Source organism: Panthera pardus, unplaced genomic scaffold (assembly GCF_024362965.1).
Source record: "Panthera pardus isolate Hobbes unplaced genomic scaffold, ASM2436296v1 HiC_scaffold_10, whole genome shotgun sequence".
NCBI lineage: Eukaryota > Metazoa > Chordata > Mammalia > Carnivora > Felidae > Panthera > Panthera pardus.
The window spans coordinates 42,747,677-42,770,801 of NW_026526655.1; the positions used below are offsets into that span (position 1 = coordinate 42,747,677).

General features: G+C 38.9%; 1 protein-coding gene across 2 annotated transcripts in view; it reads left to right on the forward strand.

Moving 5' to 3' along the window:
* The window catches only part of TMEFF2 (transmembrane protein with EGF like and two follistatin like domains 2), a 230,249-nt gene that overhangs the window by 130,545 nt on the left and 76,579 nt on the right, over positions 1 to 23,125 (forward strand). For both annotated transcript variants that reach the window (XM_019462757.2, XM_019462767.2), the window contains exon 5: positions 410 to 506. In XM_019462757.2, coding sequence (XP_019318302.1) covers positions 410 to 506 — 97 coding nt within the window. The remainder of the gene's footprint in view (positions 1 to 409; positions 507 to 23,125) is intronic.

Genomic DNA, 23,125 nt, shown 5'->3' on the forward strand with positions numbered 1-23,125 from the left:
CTTTGAATGAAAAAGATTTATAATTTAGGAAAGAGAAAATGCAAAGTATTGTTTGTAAAGTAAACACGAGATATTTCCTCTAGGCAAGTAACAATCTAAATCCCTTTTAATTAATAACTCATATGGTCTACTTATTAACCAAGTCTTTTTGACAAATCCACTAAACCTCTTGTTTGTTGTTTCATTTTGTTTGTAAGAACCTCAAGTGTTTATTACATAGCAATGGCTGCATATTATTGCTAGAGTTTCCCCTAAATTTAGGGAAGAAAAGAGGTGAATAAGACATTCTTTGAAGGCCCAAAAAGCAAACTGGCCTTTTGGAAAAGTAGCCTTGATAAAATAGTCTTTGAGTGTGGGTAGTAGGCATACTTATCGGAATTCTTTCTGTTTCCCTTTTTCTGCTCTCCAGTTCATGAAGGCTCAGGAGAAACCAGTCAAAAGGAGACTTCCACCTGTGATATCTGCCAGTTTGGTGCAGAATGCGATGAAGACGCTGAGGATGTCTGGTAACGCATTCTTTTTATTCTTTAAACAAATCATGACAATAATTTCTTTTTATTCCCTCGACCACTTCCTAAAAGACATTTTCAGCACGTTTTCCAATCCAGTTCCTAAGGGGAAAATTAAGGGCTCTAATAACAGCAAGGAATTTCTGAGGCTGAATTAAGAGCTGGACTAGTCAGGCAGCTGTTAAGAACGTTCGTTACTTGATACGATACGCTAAGATACCATTTAGACCCCCAGATACTGTCAATGTTAAAAGATGGATAGAAAAATCATACTTATCAGGACGTTTCTTAGGAACCATGGTCAATAAACAATGGATGGTTGCTAATCTGCTTTCTAAGATGGTGCATCTGAGTAATTGCAGAGAATTGAAGGGTTCTGCATATGCGTACCCATAGCCAAATTAAGAAGGCAGTAAAGCGAAGAATGATTTCTGGGCTTCTCTCTAGGATCAACTTCTCCCTTCATCCAAAGAATACTCGACTCCTTCGGGAAACATGTTGAACAAATAATGAATAATATTCATTATTTTGAATGAGTCCCAAAATGTTAGTCCGCTGGGGCATCCACGTGTATTAGTCCTGCCTAAATCATCCCCAAAGGGAGCAACCCAAAGTTCAGCATGAGGTCTTTGTGGTGTTGATAGTGGAAAGAGGCAGGGTTCCCCCTCACTTATACACATAGCTTTCAGGAAAACAGCCAAGTGCCCTTTGTTGTCTTCATGGTGCAGACTATGTTTGTCTAGAGGAGTTAACAATCATTTCGATCAAGGTGGCAAAGAGAGTAAATCTTAAATGTTCTTATCGCAAAAAAAGAAATGGTGATTGTGTGACGTGATGGAGGTGTTAGCTAACAGTATGGTGGTAATCATATTGCAATATATAAGCATATCAAACACGTGCGCATCTTAAATTTATACGATGTTATATGGCAATTATATCTCAGTAGAGCTGGAGGCAAACAACAGTAATTTGGATCAAATTTTTGTGGGTGGAGGGAGCCACTCATCCAAAGAACAAGAAGAAAAAAACTGAAGGCAAGATAATTTTGGCAAGAGTGAAACAGCCTGCACTTAAAATATTTACAGTTTTTTTGAATGAGGATTAAGTGGTGGATTGCAACAGAGCAAACTGGAGTTCTTAGGGTAAACTAATCAGGTACTTACAGGTAGACACTGTAGCCAGGTGAATTAGCCACCCACTAATAAATGCAGACAGCAGTAGAGTTTTCCATACCTGCCAAACATTTCTCACCAATGGGCAGCTAGCAGCCAGGTGAGAGCTTATGTACTGGTTTGACCACCTTGAGGTAAATAAATGTGTAACTTCTTAAGAGCATTTTGGGCATCTTAATGGCTAATGGATTTATCGTTCCCAAACCTGGCTGATCATCACAATTACTCTGGAAACTTTTTAGACACACTGATTCTTTTGTTCCACCCCAAAACTAATAAATCAGAATTTCAGAGAAGTAGGGCTTAAATTTTTACTTATCTAAAACTCCCCCAAATGACTATGAAACACTGCTTTAAAATAAATGACTGACTCAAAGAATCATTTTGCTCTCTCAATGCTTTTGGACTCTATATAGTCATAGCCAATATATATATTAAGACACACTGATAGGAAAGACATCCTTTAAACATTACATTTTTAATGTTTCCTGGTGACTGCATCTGTAGTTCCACATCATTTTTAAAGCTGTTAATTATCTTGCTGTCAATTATTTTACTTAAAAAAAATTCACATGGGTTCCTAATTTTTTCTTAGAATTTCCATTCCCCTGGTTTCTCATCTCTTCAGTGGTCATCTTTAGGTAACACAGTTTGCTTTGCAGGTGCAAAGATTTAAGAAACCATATGAATACTATGGGTTTGATCCATCTGTGTACTTTTTCTTGTCGCTTATCTTTAACCCTAGGGGTAATTTCCACCATCCTTTCACTTTACAAAGAGGAAACTGAGTTTTGAAGTGTTTCAGTGGCCATCCACAATGAAGAGGTGAGGGGAAAGTAACTAGAGGGTGTTAGCCTAACAATTCAGCCAAAGATGCAATTAAAATAATATTTCTTTCCTGCCACGTCTGCAAGAATAAAAGAGCCAGATTGCCGGCAGCTTAGATGTAGTGACTCAAGACCTGCAGGATTCAAGCTGGTGACAAGGGAGATGCCTGCAGCAGGCAGTGGGAAAATGTCCAGGCAAGCAGTGTCACTCCTGGTATTCTAGCAAAAGTTCCAATCTATGGTATGAGGGCAGGTGGAATGAGCAGATACACACAGGGCTGGTGGCATCCGAAAAATTCAACAGGAGGTCATAGGTCCCAGCCATGCAACTGGAGCTAAGAAAAAGAAACCCAGTTATACAAAGGGAACAAGAAGGACAAAGCAGAACTTCAGCGATCAAGGAATTGGTTATCAATCAGGAAAAGAGAGACAGATCCGGGCAAGACTGGATAGATACCCACTTGCCGGAACTGGTGTGGAAAGCCAAGCCTTGGTTACAAGGGGCTGAGATGAGCGTCTAGATCTCAGAAATAAATTACAAGGTCAGAATGAAATCAGCAGCAAGGCTGACTGGATGCTGAATCAGTTAGCTTTTGGCTAGGACATCTTGTACGCCCCCAGCCTAGAGACAAGATTAGTTCCAAAATGCGGAATAAAGCTGAACCTCCAGATGGGGCTAAGTGGCTATAGCTGTGAAGATTAGAGGGATGCAGGGGGCAGGGAGCCAAGAAGATCATTATACTTCCCAGGCAAGAATGAAAAGTTGTTAGCATTTAAATAAAATGTACTTAAAATGTCCAATGTAAGCAAGAAGGAATGGTGCTGAAAGTGATAAGCGTATTGATTTTCATTTACATAAATACCTTTGTATGTTAACATTTTGTATTTAGTTATGACCATGAAGGGCAGATTGGGAACAGCTGAAGGACGCAAGAATAAAGCGATAAATGAAGTTAAATAGGCATGGAAGGAAAGAGGCTATAAAATACACCAGAAGGCAGTTGGGGAGTGATCTGACTCTCGTACTGGTCAACTGAAGCAGGGGAGTTTTGATGTGCTGTTGATTTTATTTTTTTTTTAATTTTTTTTAATGTTTATTTTATTATTTTTGAGACAGAGAGAGACAGAGCATGAACGGGGGAGGGGCAGAGAGAGAGGGAGACACAGAATCGGAAGCAGGCTCCAGGCTCTGAGCCATCAGCCCAGAGCCCGACGCGGGGCTCGAACTCACGGACTGTGAGATCGTGACCTGAGCCGAAGTCGGACGCTTAACCGACTGAGCCACCCAGGTGCCCCAATGTGCTGTTGATTTTAGATGAAACCACGACCAGGTCCTCTCGCAAACATAACGTATTGCATATGCTGTGTGGCAACAAGGAGTACAACTCAGTGTTCAATTTTATTTTTGCCTTTGATACTAACTAAACCCACCGTTTTATACATGCAAATTTCCTCAATCCTGCGTTATGAATAATAACAAGATATGAATAATTATTACTGTATTTGTGATATGGGAACAAAGATGAGAAATTAATTCCTGGTCTTTCTTTAACCCTGGCCTAAGAAATTAATATTTTATATTTCATCACAAAAACTAAGTCTAGTTATCCAAAAATGCTTAGGTACTTTCCAAATGAGGACATATCTTTGTTAGAATTAAAAAGCCGGTTGGTCAGTTACAATCAATCACAATCACTTGATCTTTTCACAAATGAGTTTTGGAGTTAAACAAGTCACGCTGGGGGCGCCTGGGTGGCTCAGTCTGTTAAGTGTCCAACTTCAGCCCAGCTCATGATCCCCCACTTTGTGGGTTCAAGCCCCGCATCAGGCTCTGTGCTAACAGCTCAGAGCCTGGAGCCTGCTTCAGATTCTGTGTCTCTTTCTCTCTCTCTCTCTGCCCCTCCCCTGCTTACACTCTGTCTCTCTGTCTTCCAAAAATAAATAAACATTAAAAAATTAAAAAAACAAAAACAAGTCATGCTGGACATGGAGAAGATAAATAACCAAACGAATGAATGAATGGTAGAGGGGTAAGGAAAATAGAGGAAGAGAACTAATAATAATTAGAGAATGGCACTGATAAACCATGATACTAAAGACATTACATTTTAATGCCTTTGAGAAAAACAGATGGTTTATAAGCTCATATAAACCCCTCACGTACATTTTATGATTTCATTTCAAGGTTTTTCTCTTGCTTTTTCCTTCTTCTTATGGACAACATCAAGAATCTACAAACCCGAAGATTTTCTCAATAGCAGAGAACCACCAATGCTACAGAAGATTCTTCAGTTACAGTAATTTTCCTATAGTGTAGGAAACAATTAAGCTTCCAAAAGAGAGAATTAAAAGTCCACATGGGAAGTGGTCCACACCACAGATCTATCCACTCTCATATCGGGGCATCCCTTTATTTAGGATGGACTTCAAACAAATGGAACACCTGTGCAAAGGGATGTGTAAGTTTGCTTATAGGGAAGGGGTTAAGAGGGGAAGGAAAGAAGGGCTTAAAAGATTGTTTCTCTTAATATCCAGACTGAAAAAAGTCAAAACTAATATGTTTATACATCAAAGAGACTCTCAAATGCCTCCTGCCAAATATAATTTATAAAGAAAAAGAATAGCTTATAAATAAGTCAAACATAAGAAAATTGACTCATTGCAGAGTAATAAAGCCAATCTGATAGCACTGGGAATACCAACTTATAATTTCAACAAATACTTCTGATACTTGGTTCGTTTTAGAAACAGGTTTATATTCCCTTAATTATCTTACCTGATAAATTATTTCTGTAAGTCCAAAGTAGGTCAATGGTAACTCTCTTTGCACTGGGAACTATTCCTAAGAAGTAATTAGCCTAGAACTTTCTGTTGGTCCTGTCAGTCAGAAGTAGTTCAGAGCCCCGGGGTTGATACTTGATTTAATATAAGAAAAAAGCAAGTTGATAGCTGAGTCTGATCATAGGAATGACTGGGTAAGAAATTGGCTGCCTGCCTAACATTTTCAGGGTGTCAGCATAGATCAAGGAAGGGAGCACAGGTGTAAAAGCAGATGTGGCTCGTGACAAATGATATAAAGGGGCAACTTAAATTATGTGTATTTGCTTCGTGTGTATGCTTTCTAGCTCCTATTTCCATTTTAACTTTGCTTTTGTATCCCACTCTACATGCTACTCAGGCTCCACTGGCAAAATCTTATTGACTAAAATTCTATTAATTCCTCAGTAGTCATTCATTTTGTCTTTGAAAGCATTGATAATGTGTTCCAGTTTTACTGTATAACATCCTTGAGTTTGACTGCAATGGGAAGAAAGGGAAAAAGCAAAGTAGTTGCAGTAAAATGAGCTCAGAGAAACTGAATGAGCATCTCTGTTTTTCTTATTTCATTGGCGTTCCATAACTGAGACAGGGTGTGGGCTTTGACGTTGCTTTTGTGAGTGTCTCTTACAAAGACAGTTTAGTTTGAAGTCCTTAACATCTTGCTTCTTTGATCTGAGAAGGCTCCTTGTCACTAGGATGACTGTGTGTTGTTGGCATCATTCCCACCTTTAATGCATTTTGGACTGTGGAGAATCATGAATATTTGAAGCAGGACAATGGCCGTGGATGATCGTTGGCACTAGATTTCACCATACATAGTAGCAAATCAGGCATTAGGTCCTGCTGACTTTAGTGCTTTTGGATTACGAGTTTGAAAGGGAAAATTAAGATACCTCTGAGGAGAATACAGAAAATGATTTCTTTTAAAACTACTACCGGTCAACAAATGAACAAAAAGATTGTGTTACATTTGGAAAGTTTCCAGTTGTTTTCTACGAAGTAAAAAGATCAGTTAGGATTGTATACAGGATATTTCAAGAAGAGGATGCTGATTAGTCACAAAATCTTAGTGATTCAAGAGTTCATTCAGGCTCCTCTCAGGGTGTTTCCCTTTTATTGATTTCCTTTGCTCTCTTGCCTCAGAACTGTAAATGTGCTTACCATAATTAGGACTGACTTCTAATGAATTTACTCATGGAGAGAATAAAAACACACATAAAAAAAATAAAAATAGGCCTGCTCTTGAAAAATCCAAGGTTTTTGTTGGATATAAATATGACTTTATGAGAAAACCTTTCCGATCTCAAGATTCGTGGACTTGGGATATTGCCTCCCTCAAATTGTCTCTTCTCCACCATGAAGGCAGTGCGGTCACCTCTGAAAACTGCCATCGTATTTTCTGTTTGTGTAGATGGGTGGGGACTGAAGAGTAAAGACAAATCTCTTTCCTTCAATGCCTCCATTTGCCCAGAAAATTTTTCCAGAGACTGAAATATGCAGCTCTTGATTTGGGGTAACACACCTATTTCCATTCCCACAATTCCAAGGGGAGATGCAGACATTTTTAGCAAATCCATAGACAAATGTAAAAGTTCGTTTGATTTTATTTCTTTCTTATTATGCATTCCTCCAGTTATCTTAATCAAGAAAAAAATAACTTGTGTTTTTTTAATTCCACACAAAGAAATAAAATGTAGAATGCAATTGGAGTTAAAAAGGACTAGTATTTGTTACATGGTCTATACAACGATCTGTGCCAACAAACACCTGATCTGTGACCCAAACTTCCTTCTGTAGTAGCTGCCAGTAATAAATCTGCAAACTGAATCTAACATTTTGTCACTTTGAGAGATAAATGAATAACAATGCCACTTCAAATGAACAACAGGCAATCTCAGAAAACAAACAACAAATGAACAACTAACCCACCCACCAAAAATGGAACATTATACTTTGTGAAAAGTGAAACTTAAAAAATAAAACTGAGGGGCGCCTGGGTGACTCAGTCGGTTGGGCGTCCGACTTCGGCTCAGGTCATGATCTCGCGGTCCGTGAGTTCGAGCCCCGTGTCGGGCTCTATGCTGACAGCTCAGAGTCTGGAGCTTATTTCAGATTCTGTGTCTCCCTCTCTGTCTGACCTTCCCCTGTTCATGCTCTGTCTCTCTCTGTCTCAAAAATGAATAAACGTTAAAAAAAGTTAAAAAAATAAATAAATAAAATTGAAATTTGCAAATAAGCCATGGTCTTTAAAGCAATGGCTTACCTCAGGTCTTCTGTGATACTGGGCTCCTTCAAAAGGAATTAGATTTTCACCTAAGTTCTTTTGAAATTTTTCACCTAAGTTCTTTTGAATTTTTCTCAGTAACTATGCCACAACTATGCTATCACATAATGATTGATGAAACTTAATTATGGTGTAACAGGTACAAACATAAATCTGGTGTGGACTACCAGGAAAAATAGGAATAAAGTATTCTAAACTTTCACATATGTTTTATATGCTTTTAATCATTTTTATTTAGCTTGTGCAATATAAATCATGTAACTTACGTTTTATATAAAAATAATGAAATACTGCACGAAAGCAGAACAAAGGAACAAAATTCCTAAGTACGTGTATTTCTACCACTAATTTAACTGTTTTTGTTACTTGTTTCTCTTTTTACTTGCTGTTTGAATCTTGTTTTTGGACTCTACCCTGCTAGTGGGGTTTGCCTTACTTTTGGTGTTCGTTCATCAAGCTCTCATTCTCGATTTCCTCTAGACTTGTCTGAGTCTCAGTTTCTAGTATACACTGAGTCAAAGATTGCTCCTCGCTAGAATTAGAGAACACCTATTCCATCTTCTCGTGTCCCACTGTAACACCCCAGTCTCAGACATGAAAGTATGATTCGCATAGTTATCAAAATATGACAGAACTTCCAAAAGTTTGTTTCCCATATGGCAGCTGCCATCATAACGTTTACGCTTATGGAGCTATTTAATCTTCATAATCTCATGAAGTTAGATGCATTAATATTTTTCCATTATTATTAATATTTCCAAAGTTATTAATCCAGTATTAATATTTCCAAAATATTATGGAGCTATTTAATCCTTCTCATAATCTCATGAAGTTAGATGCGTTAATATTTTCCATTTTGAAGAAAGGAAACTGAGGCACAGAGTGGCTACACAAACTGCCCAAAGCCAGACAGTAAGCGGAAGAGCTAGGATTTGAACCCCAACAGACTGACTCAAGAGGCCACCACTCACTGTCTTCTCATATATTTAATGGCATAAATTATGTGGGTGCATGTGTAGTATACATTATGTATATACACACGCATATACTGAATTTCGTATCTTTTGTCTTGAAATAGAATATGAAAACAAAGACTTAAGTGAGGAAATCCACCATGAGCAGGTCCACATTGTCTATGATGACCTTGAAGTATTTTCTTTCTCACTAGGTACATACATTTCCTTAGAGACTGGATGGCTTTCCTTTGTTTTGTTTTGTTTGTTCTTCATGGAAGCATTGAATTATCTGTGGAGGATGTCATGACTATATGTGCCCAATTAGAGGAGGTTATTAGGTATAACGTTGCAAAGAACAGACTATCTTCACCAAAACCTGATTATTTTGAGCTGTTTCAACTTCAGCTTACTGCTTTTGAAGTGACAGTAGCAACCTTCTTAATGGACCGGGGTGGGGGGGGACATAATTTATATATTAACCAGGTAGGTTTTAGATCTTTTTATCCAGAAAGGAGGCATGTGAGAGATGAGCCATTCAACACTCCTCCTTCCTTTAATGCTGGTGTGCCACTATCAGCCACGTGTCACAGGGTGTGCAAGAAGCAGAGAACACTGAGGAACCCAGACGAACAAGGGCACTGTTCAGTAAGCCATTTGCTAAGTAACGTTGTCCTTACTATCTCTGGGAGTAGCTGATGGGCTGTGTGCCCCTTTCCAAGTAGCAAAAGAGAATTGATTACAAATGCGTATTCTGACCATAAGAATAGAAGTTATGGCATGTCAGAGAAAAAGGGGAAAATCGCTACATTCAATGGCAGCTGAATATGGCCCCTATGCCAGTGGGTTTTAATCCCTGTGGTAGTGGCAGTGCGCTGCTGTCTTGCCGTTTGGCCCTTCAACATATCTTGTCAAGCCTTTTATTTCCCAATCTCGTAGATCTTCTTGAAGGTTACATTAAAATAGATTTTTTTCTGATTATAAAAGTGGCACCTGTTTATCGCAGAGAATTTGAAAAAACTAGAAGCATAAAAACTCTATTAAAATGGCATCTCCATCATCCCTCCATTCCAAGAAAACCACTGCAAAATTTGGAGGAATATACTCCCCCCACATCAGTGTTTATGTATGTGTGCATGCACATGCCTGTATATATTTTTAATGAAAATCAAGTCATTGTTTACATATCCATAGACCCCCCTCCCCAAAAGTTTTACTTAAGGTTAAGGATGAGTTTGGAGATTGTTAGGAATGTTAAATAAACTTATGAAGACCATATTCAGATTTGAACATAATTTCTGTGTTCTATTATAATTATGTTATATCATTTTCCTTTCAAAATTTGTGAACTTCTCAAGATGAATGGATTTGAGAGCACTGTCCCAACTTTTGAGATCTAAAAAACTTACCAAAACCTAATTCCCTTCTGAGTCCACCTTAGACATTTTTCTTGGTTAATTCCAAGAGACTGGATGGTTCGTGAACTGTAAACATTTCGTTGTCTGTTTCCAGAGCATTCATAATAAATAGCTTTCTGAGGTATAAGCATTATTTACAGAGAAACTGTCCTCCCAAAGGTGTTTTAAATTGGGTAGAAACTATTGCTAGTCTTCAGTGGTTTACTTCCAAACAGTAATATATCGTGTGTGTTAGTTCATCTAAACAACAAATCAGCAAGCCATCCTCCACAGCCAGCATCAGTCCGTTCCAGGCACATCCCCCTACAAGCAGGATGTGTATTTTCTACTAAGTGATTGAACAAATTGTAAAATTACATGCAACACCCCGTCGGACAATCAATATTCCTGAAGCTCTAAATGCTTATTGTAGTAAAGAAAAAAATAAATGAAGGAAAGGGAGGTCTGATTTTTCTAATCCCCCACCCAGTGCCAAGTAGAATCATTCAGGAGTGGGTCCATTCTTCCCCTCACCACTAAGCTATGAATGAAACATAAGAAATCAGGATGATGCACTTGGGACGGATGATCTTCTAAAGATTGTTTACCACAGCTCTTTTTTATTCATTACAGTCTTTTTAAAGTCTTTGACATAGTAGTTTCCTCTATTCTCTGAGCTCATTCTAAAATGAGCTTTCTACAATCAAAATTGTACTATCCAGGGTAATAAAAGTAATGCAGACTACAAGTAGCCATAGTGACTATAATGAGCAGATATTAAAAGATATACACAACAAGTGGCACAAACGCAAAAATAATAAGTGAAATAAAATACTGTCTTCACATTAGCAAACATTAGTGATGTATTTCTGTAATAAACATAGATATCGACATAAATGCAGCACTTTAAAACATTCAAATATAACACCAAATTATTAATTATGACAAAGAAATGAAAGAATATATTTGATTGAAGCATGCAGTTTAATTTTAATTGAATTTATTTTTGCTGAAGGAAAAAAAAAAAAAAACCAACCAGACATGAGGAAGCACTTACTTTGTGCCCTGCACTCCTCTACGGGCTTTGTATTTATTAATTCATGTAATCCTCATTGACTAAAGGGTGTTATTACTATTGCAGTTTTAAATATGATGAAACTGAAGCACAAAGGTGTTAAATAACATGTCTAAATTTACTTAGCTATTAAGGTTCAAAGTCAAGATTCAAAGTCAGAGTCCACCCTGTGACCTATTTTGTAAACATTGTGCTCCAGAAAATTGGGGACACAATGGAGAACTTGCAAGACTCAGAGGAGTTTTACAGGTGTAGAGAAGGGGGTGACATTTCCCTGGGAAAACGGAGAGAGGAATGTATGTTTAATTAGCATGGAAGTCAAGTGTACCCTCCATAGAAGTCAAGTGAGCCATCTCATCTAATCCTTTACAAAGTTGCAGTAAGTTAGGTCTTATTTTCCTCCACTTAAAGAAAGAAGGAAACCAAGTGTTGAGAGATCAGTAACATGCCAAATATATGTTGCTATATAGGAGCAGTTCTTGAGTTCAACCTCAGATTTTTCTAAGTCCAAGGTGCATGCCCTCCCATTTTAGTGCATAATGCTAAAGAACAGATGTCAGGGTAGAATTAAGGTAGTTATAGAAACTGTCTTTTCAGAAGGAAGAATAGCTTATGAGATTGTGTGTAGTACTGAAGGGCTGGAAAAGTACCCATAGCCAAATGATGGAAGACTCAGTTGTCAAATATATCACTTCCCGCAACACCATTACTGGTGGGAGAGCCTGCATCGTGTAAATGGAGGTCTCCGTCCTTGGAATGCCCACAAGAAGATTTACGTGGGGATCCATGCTCAAATAAAGACAGCCAGAAGGAAAGTAGCAAGCACAAAGCAGTTTATTAAAGCAGAAGTACACTCTCAAGGTGTGACAGCCAGCGCGTTCCACGAAGCGGAATCAGCCCTTAGGTAGTTTTGACATTTGGTATTTGTTGCGTCTCTCTGAGCTGGGAGGAACAGTGACTACAGTGGGGTGGTCTCTAATGGAGGTTGCTTCCAATCATTTGGGGAACTCCTCCCACAGGTTGCAAGGGGGAGTTTTTGACCATACAAGGTTTGTACTGGAGTGGTCCTGGCAGCCTTTCTCTTTGGGGGGGGGGGGGGGGGAGAGGGAGGGGGCTGTTCCCACAATGCAAATGCATGATGATGAGGCTGAGGTTACCTTGGGACAGAGGTGAAAGAGGAGAGCACGTGCTTGGCACCTATGGCTCTTGATCTGTCAGCCCCAAGGTCTTGGAAGCCACAAGGTCAGGATGTTGTGTCCCTGGGCTTTAATGTGTAGTTTATTTATCACCGTTCTTGCCTCCATCTCATGCCTCCACCATTCCCCTTCAAGGAGTAAGGGTTCTGCCTTGGGGCGTTCCTTCCACTGCTCATGTCTAGCTTCTACCTAACAACACTAAATGTAATAACAGATAAGTGTCAAATTCTCAGCGATATCACACACACACACACACACACACACACACACACACACACACATACACACACTTATTTCTTGCTCTTACCACATTTCAAGTCAAGTGTTCCTAATCAGTCTTCACAAGGTCTTTTAGAAGCGTATCTCTTTCCATACCATGGGCCTGTGTTTCCCCAAATCATTGAGATTCTATTCACTCATTTAATAAAAAGCACAAAAAGAAGAAAAGATCATACATGGGAATTTTTATCAGCCAGTCTCGGAAGTGGCATTTCTCACTTCCACGTATATCCCTCCCTCCAGAACATGTGCTACATAGTAAAAGTAGCATTAAGGAGAAAGAACCCAGGAGTGAAAGTTTGATAATGGCCCTGAAAGAGAGATACTAGAATCGGGAAAGCTGTACACGAACAGTAGATGTTTACTTAGTATGTCTGATGGGTCATCTTCTCTCTGAGCCCCGGCGATACACTATTTGACATAGAACAAGTTCGAGCCTGTAATGAGCTTACATTTTGGGGAAGTTCTCATCTGAGGAGGTGACATAGATGCTAAGAAGAGGAGAGATGGAGGAGGAGGGGGTTAAGTGATAAAGAAAGAGAATAGTAAGCAAGCAAGATACTTTCAGATAATACAAGTTCTGAAAACAGGGTCCTGGGGGAAGGAGACACCACTCAAGATTGGGTATGTAGGGAATGCCTCTCTGAAGATTGCTGTGGATCCAAATAGGAGGCAAGGCAAGAGCCAGCCTCATAAAAATCTGTAGACCTAGAAATCTGAGCAGAGAGAACCTGTAGCCTAAAGGCACAAGAGTGCAGGGGAGCTTGGTGTGCTGAAGGAACTGATTGAAGCTTAGTGTGGCTAAGGTCTTAGATGAAGTTGAAAAGGGGCCTAATCATGAAGTTTCTAGAAGGCCTCAGTGACAAGTGTTGATTTTATTCTGGGTATACTGAGAAGCCTTCAGGTGTTCATCTGAAAGTGATTTGATTTAGTCATCTGCACTGTCCGTCCTCCTGAGCTTTACTAGACCACTCCAGAACATAGCCATTGCCCCCTTCTCCCTTATCCCATGGCACTTTCTCCCATTTCAATTTTGTCAGTACCTAGTGACCTGGAAGTGTATGTGATTTCCCCAACTGAAACGTAACCTCCTGGAAAGCAGAGACTGGTATATAATTTGTGCCTTTGCCAGTAACAAGCACAGCTCCAAGAAAGCAGTTAGGGCCTGAGTAAGTACATGAATGCATGAATGATAAAGAAATAAATGAAGGAAAGAACAATAGTTAAAGGGATAAAGAGCAGTATCCTTTCGTATTCGGAGTCTGTAATGTGCTTTTTCACCTTCACTGTCATATGACCCACATGAGCACAATGGGTACACGCGGAAGAATGCGTAAATGGCACAATTATAAGAAACAAGAGTTTAGAGCAAGAGTCAAAGAGAAGGTAAAATTTTGAGGATGAGCACCAGGGAAGAATAGTGGTAATAGGGATCAGGAGGTAGAGTCAATTTGGAGCATGAGAGGGAGGTGATGAGAAAAAGTTACTTTCTGATTCAGCTGACAAAAGGCAGAAACGCACGGAATGCCCAGTAGGCAAATAATTAAAGGTTAAGTTGTGTGGTGCAGACAGGAAGAGCTGCAGGAGTTCAGAGAAATCTAATAAAGAAAGTGAATTTGGGGCTGAGCAATGAAAATAGACACTGGGAATAGCAAAAAGTTAGACTGTTGGGTAAAAAGGACCCAAAATATTTACAGAAAATAATATGATATTGGAAGGAAAGGATAAACTAAGTAATGAAAATAGAAAGACATCAGTATATATTAATGACAGAAGTTAGAAGTAGACCAAATAAGAAAAATATGGAGGCGCTGCTGTCCTCCATTTGTTTAATTAAAAGATAAAATTACTGCCCAGGTGCTCACTAAGTATTTCTGACTTCCTGCCTCCAAAGTAGGTAGGGAACACAAATCCTGCTGTGTTATTGGACTGTGCTTGAGGTTGGGGAAACTCATGTCTAGTTCAGTGCCTTGACCAGTGGCTGAGTATTTGATTGCTGATACAAAATTCTGCCAAGTTCTTTCCTTTTTCTGGAATAGTAACTGGCAACATTCAAGTAGGTGACTGCTTCCTGGGTCTTTGGGTGAAATGAAACATGAATAATAAATAGATCTTTGTCATTTTAAACCACTGAAATGTTGAAGTTGTTTATTACTACAGCATAATATCTTGTCCAAACTGATAAACTTGACACTGGTGAGAAAACAGATGTGGAGTGAGATTGACTCTTGAAATAGAAAACAATGGAGAAATTAGGGGTCATTAGAGAAGACAGAGACTCAAAGTTGGCAAATGATACCGCCATGGTCTGAATGTTTGTTTCCTCCCTAAATCATATATTGAAACCTAACCTCCAAGGTGATGGTAGTAGGACGTAGGGCCTTTGGGAGGTGGCTAGGTCATGAGAGTGGAGACTGCATGATCAGTGTCCATGTAAAAAAGAACCCAGAATGCCAGCTCACCCCTTCTCCTTGTGATGTCAGAGACCGCTATCTGTGAGGAAGTGGGCACCTCCAGACACCCGTGCCATGATCTTGGAGTTCTCCAGAACGGTGAGAAATAAATTAACTGTTTTATAAGCCACCCAGTTTATGGTGTTTTTGGCATAGCAGCACAAATGGATCAAAACATTGGCCAAGCTTCCAATGTGCTTATCCCCAAAGGCCTTGAAGTGGGTGGCCCTGAAAACTTAACTGCAGATGTGTCTACCTGCCCATCCATGCTCTACCCAGTGAGAAATGGACTAGTGAAGTCCTCCGGCTGGCTGGCTGTGCCACCTTCCCTGTCTCCTCTTCAGGGCTCACATGAATTAGGTTGACTGGCCTGAGGTTCAGAAAGTTAAGAGGCTGCCTAGGGGTGCCTCCAAATCTCCAGCACCACAATGCCTATGAAAAAGAAGAAAAAAGCATCAGAGATAAACAGAATCAGAAACATAAAGTAGGACAACTTATAAACAGGGGAGAACAAAATGTTTGATTGGCTTCTGATAAGAAGGATATATTTAGGAAGATAAAACTAAGCTTACAAGAATAAAGCAGAAATTAATTTTCCATGTGAGGCCTACAAATATAGGGACTAGTAAAAAGAAAAGAGAACAAAAAAAATAGGTAAAGTCATTTTTCTTCCTACAATGTGCAACATATTAGTGATTTTTTTTTTTTCCCATGGAGGGATGAGGAGGAAGGTGGAAGGGGAAGGAAATGAATATCTTTTTTAGCTTAATCTTTGACTACTTGTAGTGACCTAATTTTAAATTTGGTGTATTATACTTAAAACTATATCTGAGAAACTTTACTCATTGGCCATGAATCAAGAGTTCAAATCCTACCAGTCTTATTTTAATAGACAAAAACATGCTTTGGTGGATGGATGGGTGGGTGGATAGATAGACAGGTGATTGTATGGGTAGATACATACTAGATAGATAGATAGATAGATAGATAGATAGATAGATAGATATAATGAGGCAGCTCAGTATCTGGAGAGACCATAGACTTTGTGTAAAACAGAAGGCAGAAGGCTGAACGAACAGAGGACCTTTGTGCTAAAATCAGTCTTTATTAAGAGCTCAGATGCTAAAGTCAGACTGAGCTTAAATTTTGGTGTTGTCACTTACTTCTGTGTGGCCTTAGGCAAACTCCTTAACCTTCCTGAGTCTCGGTGCCTTCATACATGTAAAGAGAATTTGAACACTTATAAGGGTATTAGAAAGATGCATCAGAGCATAATTCATTAACGAGTTTTCTTCAAACTTTTTATTCAAAAACATAGATCTCAAAAATATTTCTGTTTGCCTATATTATAATAACTTATTGTTCAGACTGTGATTTGGAGAAATATTATTCATTCTCTCATTATTGGTGACCCGTGTGATGGCACCCTAGCATATCAGAAATTTCTAAGTCTCCAAAGCAGCTTTTTAGGTAAGTCTTGAATCTAGCACTTATCCTACTAAGGTGGGGGATGAAAGAGAGTGAAAACAATCAAACCAATTATTTGGGATTAAATAAATGAAATTAATGCTTTGAATTATTTTTTATGCTTCAAAACATAGCGTAGGTGTTAAGTAGATTAAAGAGTTTAAACCATGAAAAGTCATACCATCCCAAATTCTTAGGAAAGTTATTTTTTGTTGTTAAAGGAAAAAAAAAATTAATTTACAATATAAAATAAATGGCAACTGTTCACACTACTGTTTATTGATTTTGTATTAAATCCAATGCTAATAGTTTGCAAAGCTGAGTATGTTTAATACGCAAAAGGATCCTATGAGTGTTTTTTTTTTTTTTTAATTTTTTTTTTCAACGTTTTTTATTTATTTTTTTTGGGACAGAGAGAGACAGAGCATGAACGGGGGAGGGGCAGAGAGAGAGGGAGACACAGAATCAGAAACAGGCTCCAGGCTCCGAGCCATCAGCCCAGAGCCTGACGCGGGGCTCGAACTCACGGACCGCGAGATCATGACCTGGCTGAAGTCGGACGCTTAACCGACTGCGCCACCCAGGCGCCCCCCTATGAGTGTTTTATGTTCATTTCACCAGTGAGGAAACTGAGGCTTGTAGGGTTACAATAAACCCTATGTCATATATTGTGGCTACTAAGTGGAGTGAAGCAGGATTTAAATGTAGGCTGTCTGGTTCTAGAGCCCAGGATCCTCACTACGACACCAAATGGCCTTTCAAATAATCAGAGTGCGTTCAATCGGCTGGATGGGACCTTGGAGATCATATAATCCTGTCTCTTTGTATTACTGCCTGTAAATGTAAAGCAGAGAGATGTTAAATGATCTGCCCAAGGTTATACACTTCCAGCTTTCCTCAACATAATAACACACTCTCGTTTAAAACTCATCTCTAGGATTTATACAAACTAATGGCAAAGCCGTGACGTTTTTTAATTGAATACTCAATAAAAGAATCATTTTCATCTTGTTTTGCCATCTCATGTCCATGAACAAAATGTAAAAACATGTTGCAAAGCCAAGAGGCTTTATCTCCACTAATAGCCTGCTTTTTTTCATGGAAGGCGGAGAACCATCCTTAAGCTGAGTCTGTTTGGGATGAAATAAGCATGTAGTCATTTTCTTTGTGAAGCCCATCTCTGAGGCATTAAGGGAAAGGATGTCATGACTGACCTTCTAAGTCACATAACTTTAACTTGCAACTGACATGTGACTTTAAGAGAAGTGTAATCTTCCCTATAATGCTAGTTGTCACACATTTTCTAAGGTCCTCCAGGTCACTTCACTACAGTTCTGGGTAGAAAACCAATGGGGTCACAAGTGCTCTGCCTCTTTAGACCAATTAATTTTAACTCTAAATGTTAATGTTTTTATTTGATCAATCTTTACCGTTGCCTTATTCAGATTTTAGAAGAGAGGTGTACGAATGTGTCTAGTTATCTGAATGATCTTCCAATTTCAGTTAGGAATTTTTTTTCCTGAAAGTTTACAAAGGGGTCACTTCTACTTTTTATAAAACCAGGGAGCAGGAGCAACTCCAGATCATTTTTTTTTAACTGTATACCATGGCTGAACACAATTTAAAACTGCATCCATTAGAGGTGAAATTTCTATTAAAGATCTACACAAGAGCTTATTCTGGTCTCTTACATAAAGGCCCAGCAACCTCACTAGTTTTGTGATGTTAGTTGAGTTACCTAAACCTGTCTAACCTCAGCTTCTCTATCTGTAAAGTGGGAGAGATTACTGTCCACCCACAGGATTTTTGTAAGGGTTAAGTGCTGAGATGTAGATAAAATGTTTAGGACAATCCTTAGACCTCAGCAAGTATCTGTTATTACCTTTGTGGGTTCAGTATCCAATTACGTTACATTTATCTAGTCCTGAGGCTTCAATTGCCACCTTTAGGCGTATGATAGACAGATATTCTGCAGCTCTGACTCTCATGGTCTGAGCATTCATTTATCTGTTTAACACCTATTGGTTATCTGCTCTGTGTCAGGCATTGGTCTGGGTGCTGGAGTTACAGAAGTGAACAAAACAAATAAAAAGTTTTGTTACTAAGCTTACTTTCTATTAGGAAAGCATGATAAATAAGTAAAAATATGTGTATTTTACTAGAGATAAGTGCACAGGTTTAAAAAAGAGCATGAAAGTAACATGGCACTTGATAGGACATGTTGGACACGTGTTAAGAAGTGGGGAGTGAATATTAAAATTTTAGACAGAGTGTTCAGGAAGGCTCTCCTAAGAAGGCAACATTTTAGTAAAAGTATGGAGGATATGAGGAAACAAACTTTATAGATAATCAGATCTATTCTCTCCCATAGCACAGCGAACATTCTTTGAGCACCAACCATGTCCTGTGTGTTTTAGGTTCTCTCCTTCACTCCATATGTCCAAATTTAATCCATCATCTTCCCCCCAAACCTGTTACATCTGCAGTGTTTCTGGAACCACTGTTCCAATCACTTAGGTAAGCAACTAACTGTGTCATTGTGGATCCTTCCTTTCCAACCCCCCGTCCATACATACAATGCCCATCTGCACAGCTGCCAAGTCCTACAGATTTTACTGCCACAATTCTTCCACCTCTATTATATTCTTGTTTGTTCCTGTTGATGCCAGTATATTTCAGACCCATATGACCCTCACCTGGACTGTGTTAATAGCTACCTACTTGGTACCTCTCAATCTATGGAATCAGTTCAGTCTTCATAGACATCAATGGGCTGTCAGTTCATAGTTTCAAAATCTCCAACAATCCAATGGCTTAACAATATCCAGGCTCTGGGTCAGCTCTCTAAAGTTCCCTTGGCCTTCTCATCATTATGTAGGATGGCTACAGCAAGCTCACGCATCATATTCTTACAGCACAGCATCCAAGGGCAGAAAGGAGCAAGCCTCTGTCTTGAAGAAAACTTACATGTTGCCATCACCACCGGCAATGGCAGACTTCTTTTCAATGCCACTTTGTGTCGCATATTTGGGCTTATAACAATCATGGAAAAGGCAGAAGGCCAATCAATACACCCCCCCCCCAAAAAAAAACGTGAGCTTTCAATACCTGAATAGAACCAAGAATTCTTTAACAAGGAAGGAGAGCAAGAGTGGCTTTTGGATTAACAACAAAGAATTTCTGCCAAACCCTCTACTGAATAAAATATTGGGCATGATACTCAAGCCTTCTGAGATCTATCTTCCTGAGACTTTTTTTTTCCCCTTCTGTAGCATCCATATGTTCTCTGAACTCTCCCATCTTCACACCTTAGATCAGTAGTTCCCAGTGTCTGGTCCAGGGACTAAGGTATTATCAGCCTTTTTCATTCTCATCCTCACACAAATGCACAGTGAGCTTTCTCTGGGCTACTTAATAATGTGTTAGTCAACAGGTTCAATTAGAATCCAGCTTTCTTCTATTGAGTGAAACATCAATGGCACAATGTACACATCGCCATTCTTCTTGCTGAAGCTATTCTTAGAAAATATAGCATTTTATTAAATTGTTATTTATGTCAACATGTAATAAGTACATTATTGTTTTTAAATGAATTAATAAATAAAAATTTTTAAATACCTCAGCTTTAGTTTCTATTATGGTAAATATCAATAGGTATAATTTACATAATAAAAGTTCTTTAAGGCCCTCAACATTTTTTAAGACTATAAAGGGGCCTTGTGATCAAAAGATTTAAGAAGTGTTGCCCGAGCCTAGATTACATAGTCTCCTCTACCTGCAATGCCATTTCCTCCTTCACTGAAGCCAGAATATTTCTATAACCTAATTTTGGAAGTGACATCCCATCATCATGGCCTGCCCTTTGTGGGGCCCAACACAAAAGGAAAAATGATGCTCCTGGTTCAAAAAGCAGAGAAAAGTTCTATTGAAGGTTTTCTTCCTTTCTTTTGTTAGTCTCTCTTTCTTGAGTTGTCATGGTGATTTTTATTTGCTATGTCATTCTGACTAGAAAAAGATTAAAATTTAAAATTATTAGTATGTTTTTACTCTTAATTTTTGTATTGTACAAAGCCAAGTTTAAGTGCAAATATAAGACCATTTAATTTATATGCAGTCATTAAAATTGCATAATCATACTTTGTAGCGTATACATGCATATATATTTCATTCTTACTAGAACAGTGGAAACTGCTGCACAAAACTTGAGTTATTTATTGAGTTACTGTTTTTATTTTATTTTATTTCTTGATGCCCACACATTCTAGCAACACTCTCCACCTTGGGTTTACTGATAAGGAAGGAAGGACCAAAAAACAAACAAACAAACAAACAAACAAAAAAAAAAACCAACGAACTATGGCTTGTCCTTTCTCTTTCCTTCTAAGTCATAATTTTTAGTGCAAGTAGTCAGTTAATCAAGGGAAGTAGCATGAATAAAAATATATATGTGATGGAGTTCCTTGGTCATTTGTGTTTCTTAAGATGCTATTTCCTTCTTCCTGTCTCTGAGCAAGTTATTTGGACAGAAGGGACGTCTTATGAGGCTGCCAGTGCCCCATTTACTCAATTGTAGAAGTAGACAGCTTACTTTGCCCTTGCTTTGAGTCTCACCGAACGCCCATAAATCAAGGCTCCACTGGAATTCTGTGCTCATGGGGCATTGCGAACACTTATATGGGAATAGGGTAGCCAAGAAAGGAGGCAGACACACATACTGAATCTCACTCTTCTGCTCATGTGCAAGCTCCATTGTGTCACTGAATTTCACTTATGAAATTCAAAGATAAAATTTCCAGTCGATGACAACAGAACACTAAACTGAGTACAGGGCCCTGTGTGGATAGGTCATATATCCATAACATCAGCCCTGCCCATCACTTTTACTGAGAAGAGCTACCGGGACCAGCCCCACCTTCAAGGCAGGGGTGGGAATTACATAAGGACCAGAATACCAGGAGGCTGGGTCATTAAGGGCCATGTGAGATGCTGCCTGCCACATTCCTATCATTCTTCTCTTTTGATTTGCTCCTTTTTCCCTTTTACTCTCTAGTTGGTTATATGCCTATTGTCTTCAGTACTGTACTCGATGGCAACCTCCTCAAGGACAGGGTTCCTCTCTGATATATATTCCAGCACCCCTTTGTCATATGTAAAATGCAACCCTGAGGAAGTGCTGATACCGTGCTCAATGGAATGAGTGGTGAATGGGTGAATGAATAAATGATGTGGAAGCTTCATTTATATTCTGGTGAGTGGTCTTTGTGAAAAACAATCAATAAGATAAATTGACCTTAATGTATTCCTCAAATGTTGCAAGATCTCATGACTGACTGCCTTTGTGATTTCAGATTCTTATCTTTCCACAAACTGCATATACTGGTTTCTTTTTTGACCCCCTTATCATTGGACTGTCTTCCCTTCACGCATGGGTTCTTTCTGACCTCTAAAAAGTCTTATTTAGGTTATTGTCATGAATGAATCATTGTACTTGAGAAAAGAGTTAATGATATAAAGGACAGCTGGAGCATAACTGGAGAAACCATTCCATTAGCATTTACATTTTTATTTTGGACATCAAAATGGCAGGGAAACTACGCCCTTTTAATGGTTTGCACATGTGGTCAGGCATTGTGTGAGCAAATAATGCTTCCAAGAACTTGTATTCAATTTTCAGAAAAAGAAAATAAAAATGAGCAGAAGCCTTTGTAGATCTAAGCATTTTCTTCAGTTTTCTTCATTGGTCTATCCCATAAAGCATAAGCTTTCACTTCCAGATCCGTTTCAAGGGTCTTTTGTATGACAGAAGCTAAGTCTTTGTTTCCACAGAGCAGAATACAAAATGCATCAGTGTGCCATTTAGGAAAAACTATTTTGTCCGTCTTGTTTATGCACTCAAGATAATACAGTGTTTTTAAAAAAGGCTGGACCCAGCCTCTGTCTGTTTATTCAGTATAAACAGAAGCATCCCTTTTGACGTTGTAAGGACAGGATGTGTGCTAATTTCACCAAGTAGAAGCCACTGCACTTGGCCATATAAATCCTTGTCTAGAGCAACCTTACTCCCTCACAATATTGTGAAGGTGCACATAAAGTATAATATGATGATGCGCATCAAATATTAATGCCCATCGACCCACTGTCATCTATTACAGCAGCAAAGTACCCACACTGACCCGCAATAGGGTTATGCCTTTCTTCACCTTTGTCTTCACACTTCGGCTTTCCCTCCTCCTCCCGTGCCCAAACAAAACAAAGCACACGGTACCCTAACCAACAATTCCAGGCAAATTCTGGCAGCAAAGTGACTGGTATCCTCACAGTGGTCTGTTTCCTTGCAATAGAATACCTAGTGGCAAATATGTGACCAAGAAAGGAATGATATATATTGTTTCAGATTTATGATAATGTGAAATGAGCCAAAGTGAGAGCCAGGCAGGGGCTTGCGTGGGCGGGGGGGGGGGGGGGGGGGGGCGCGGGAGGGAAGAGATGGGATGGAAGGCAGAAGGTTACAAACAATGTGTGTTTATTTCTTTACTAGTTTCTTACCAGCATCTTAGCGATAAATGCATTGTATTTTTATCATGTTTCGTATAAGAATATATGAATAACCGAGCAACAATTCAAGTCTGCAGTTTAGAAATAAATGTGTTGGTTAAATAGTTCAGTCGAGTATGTATTTTTCTCTTTGTACAA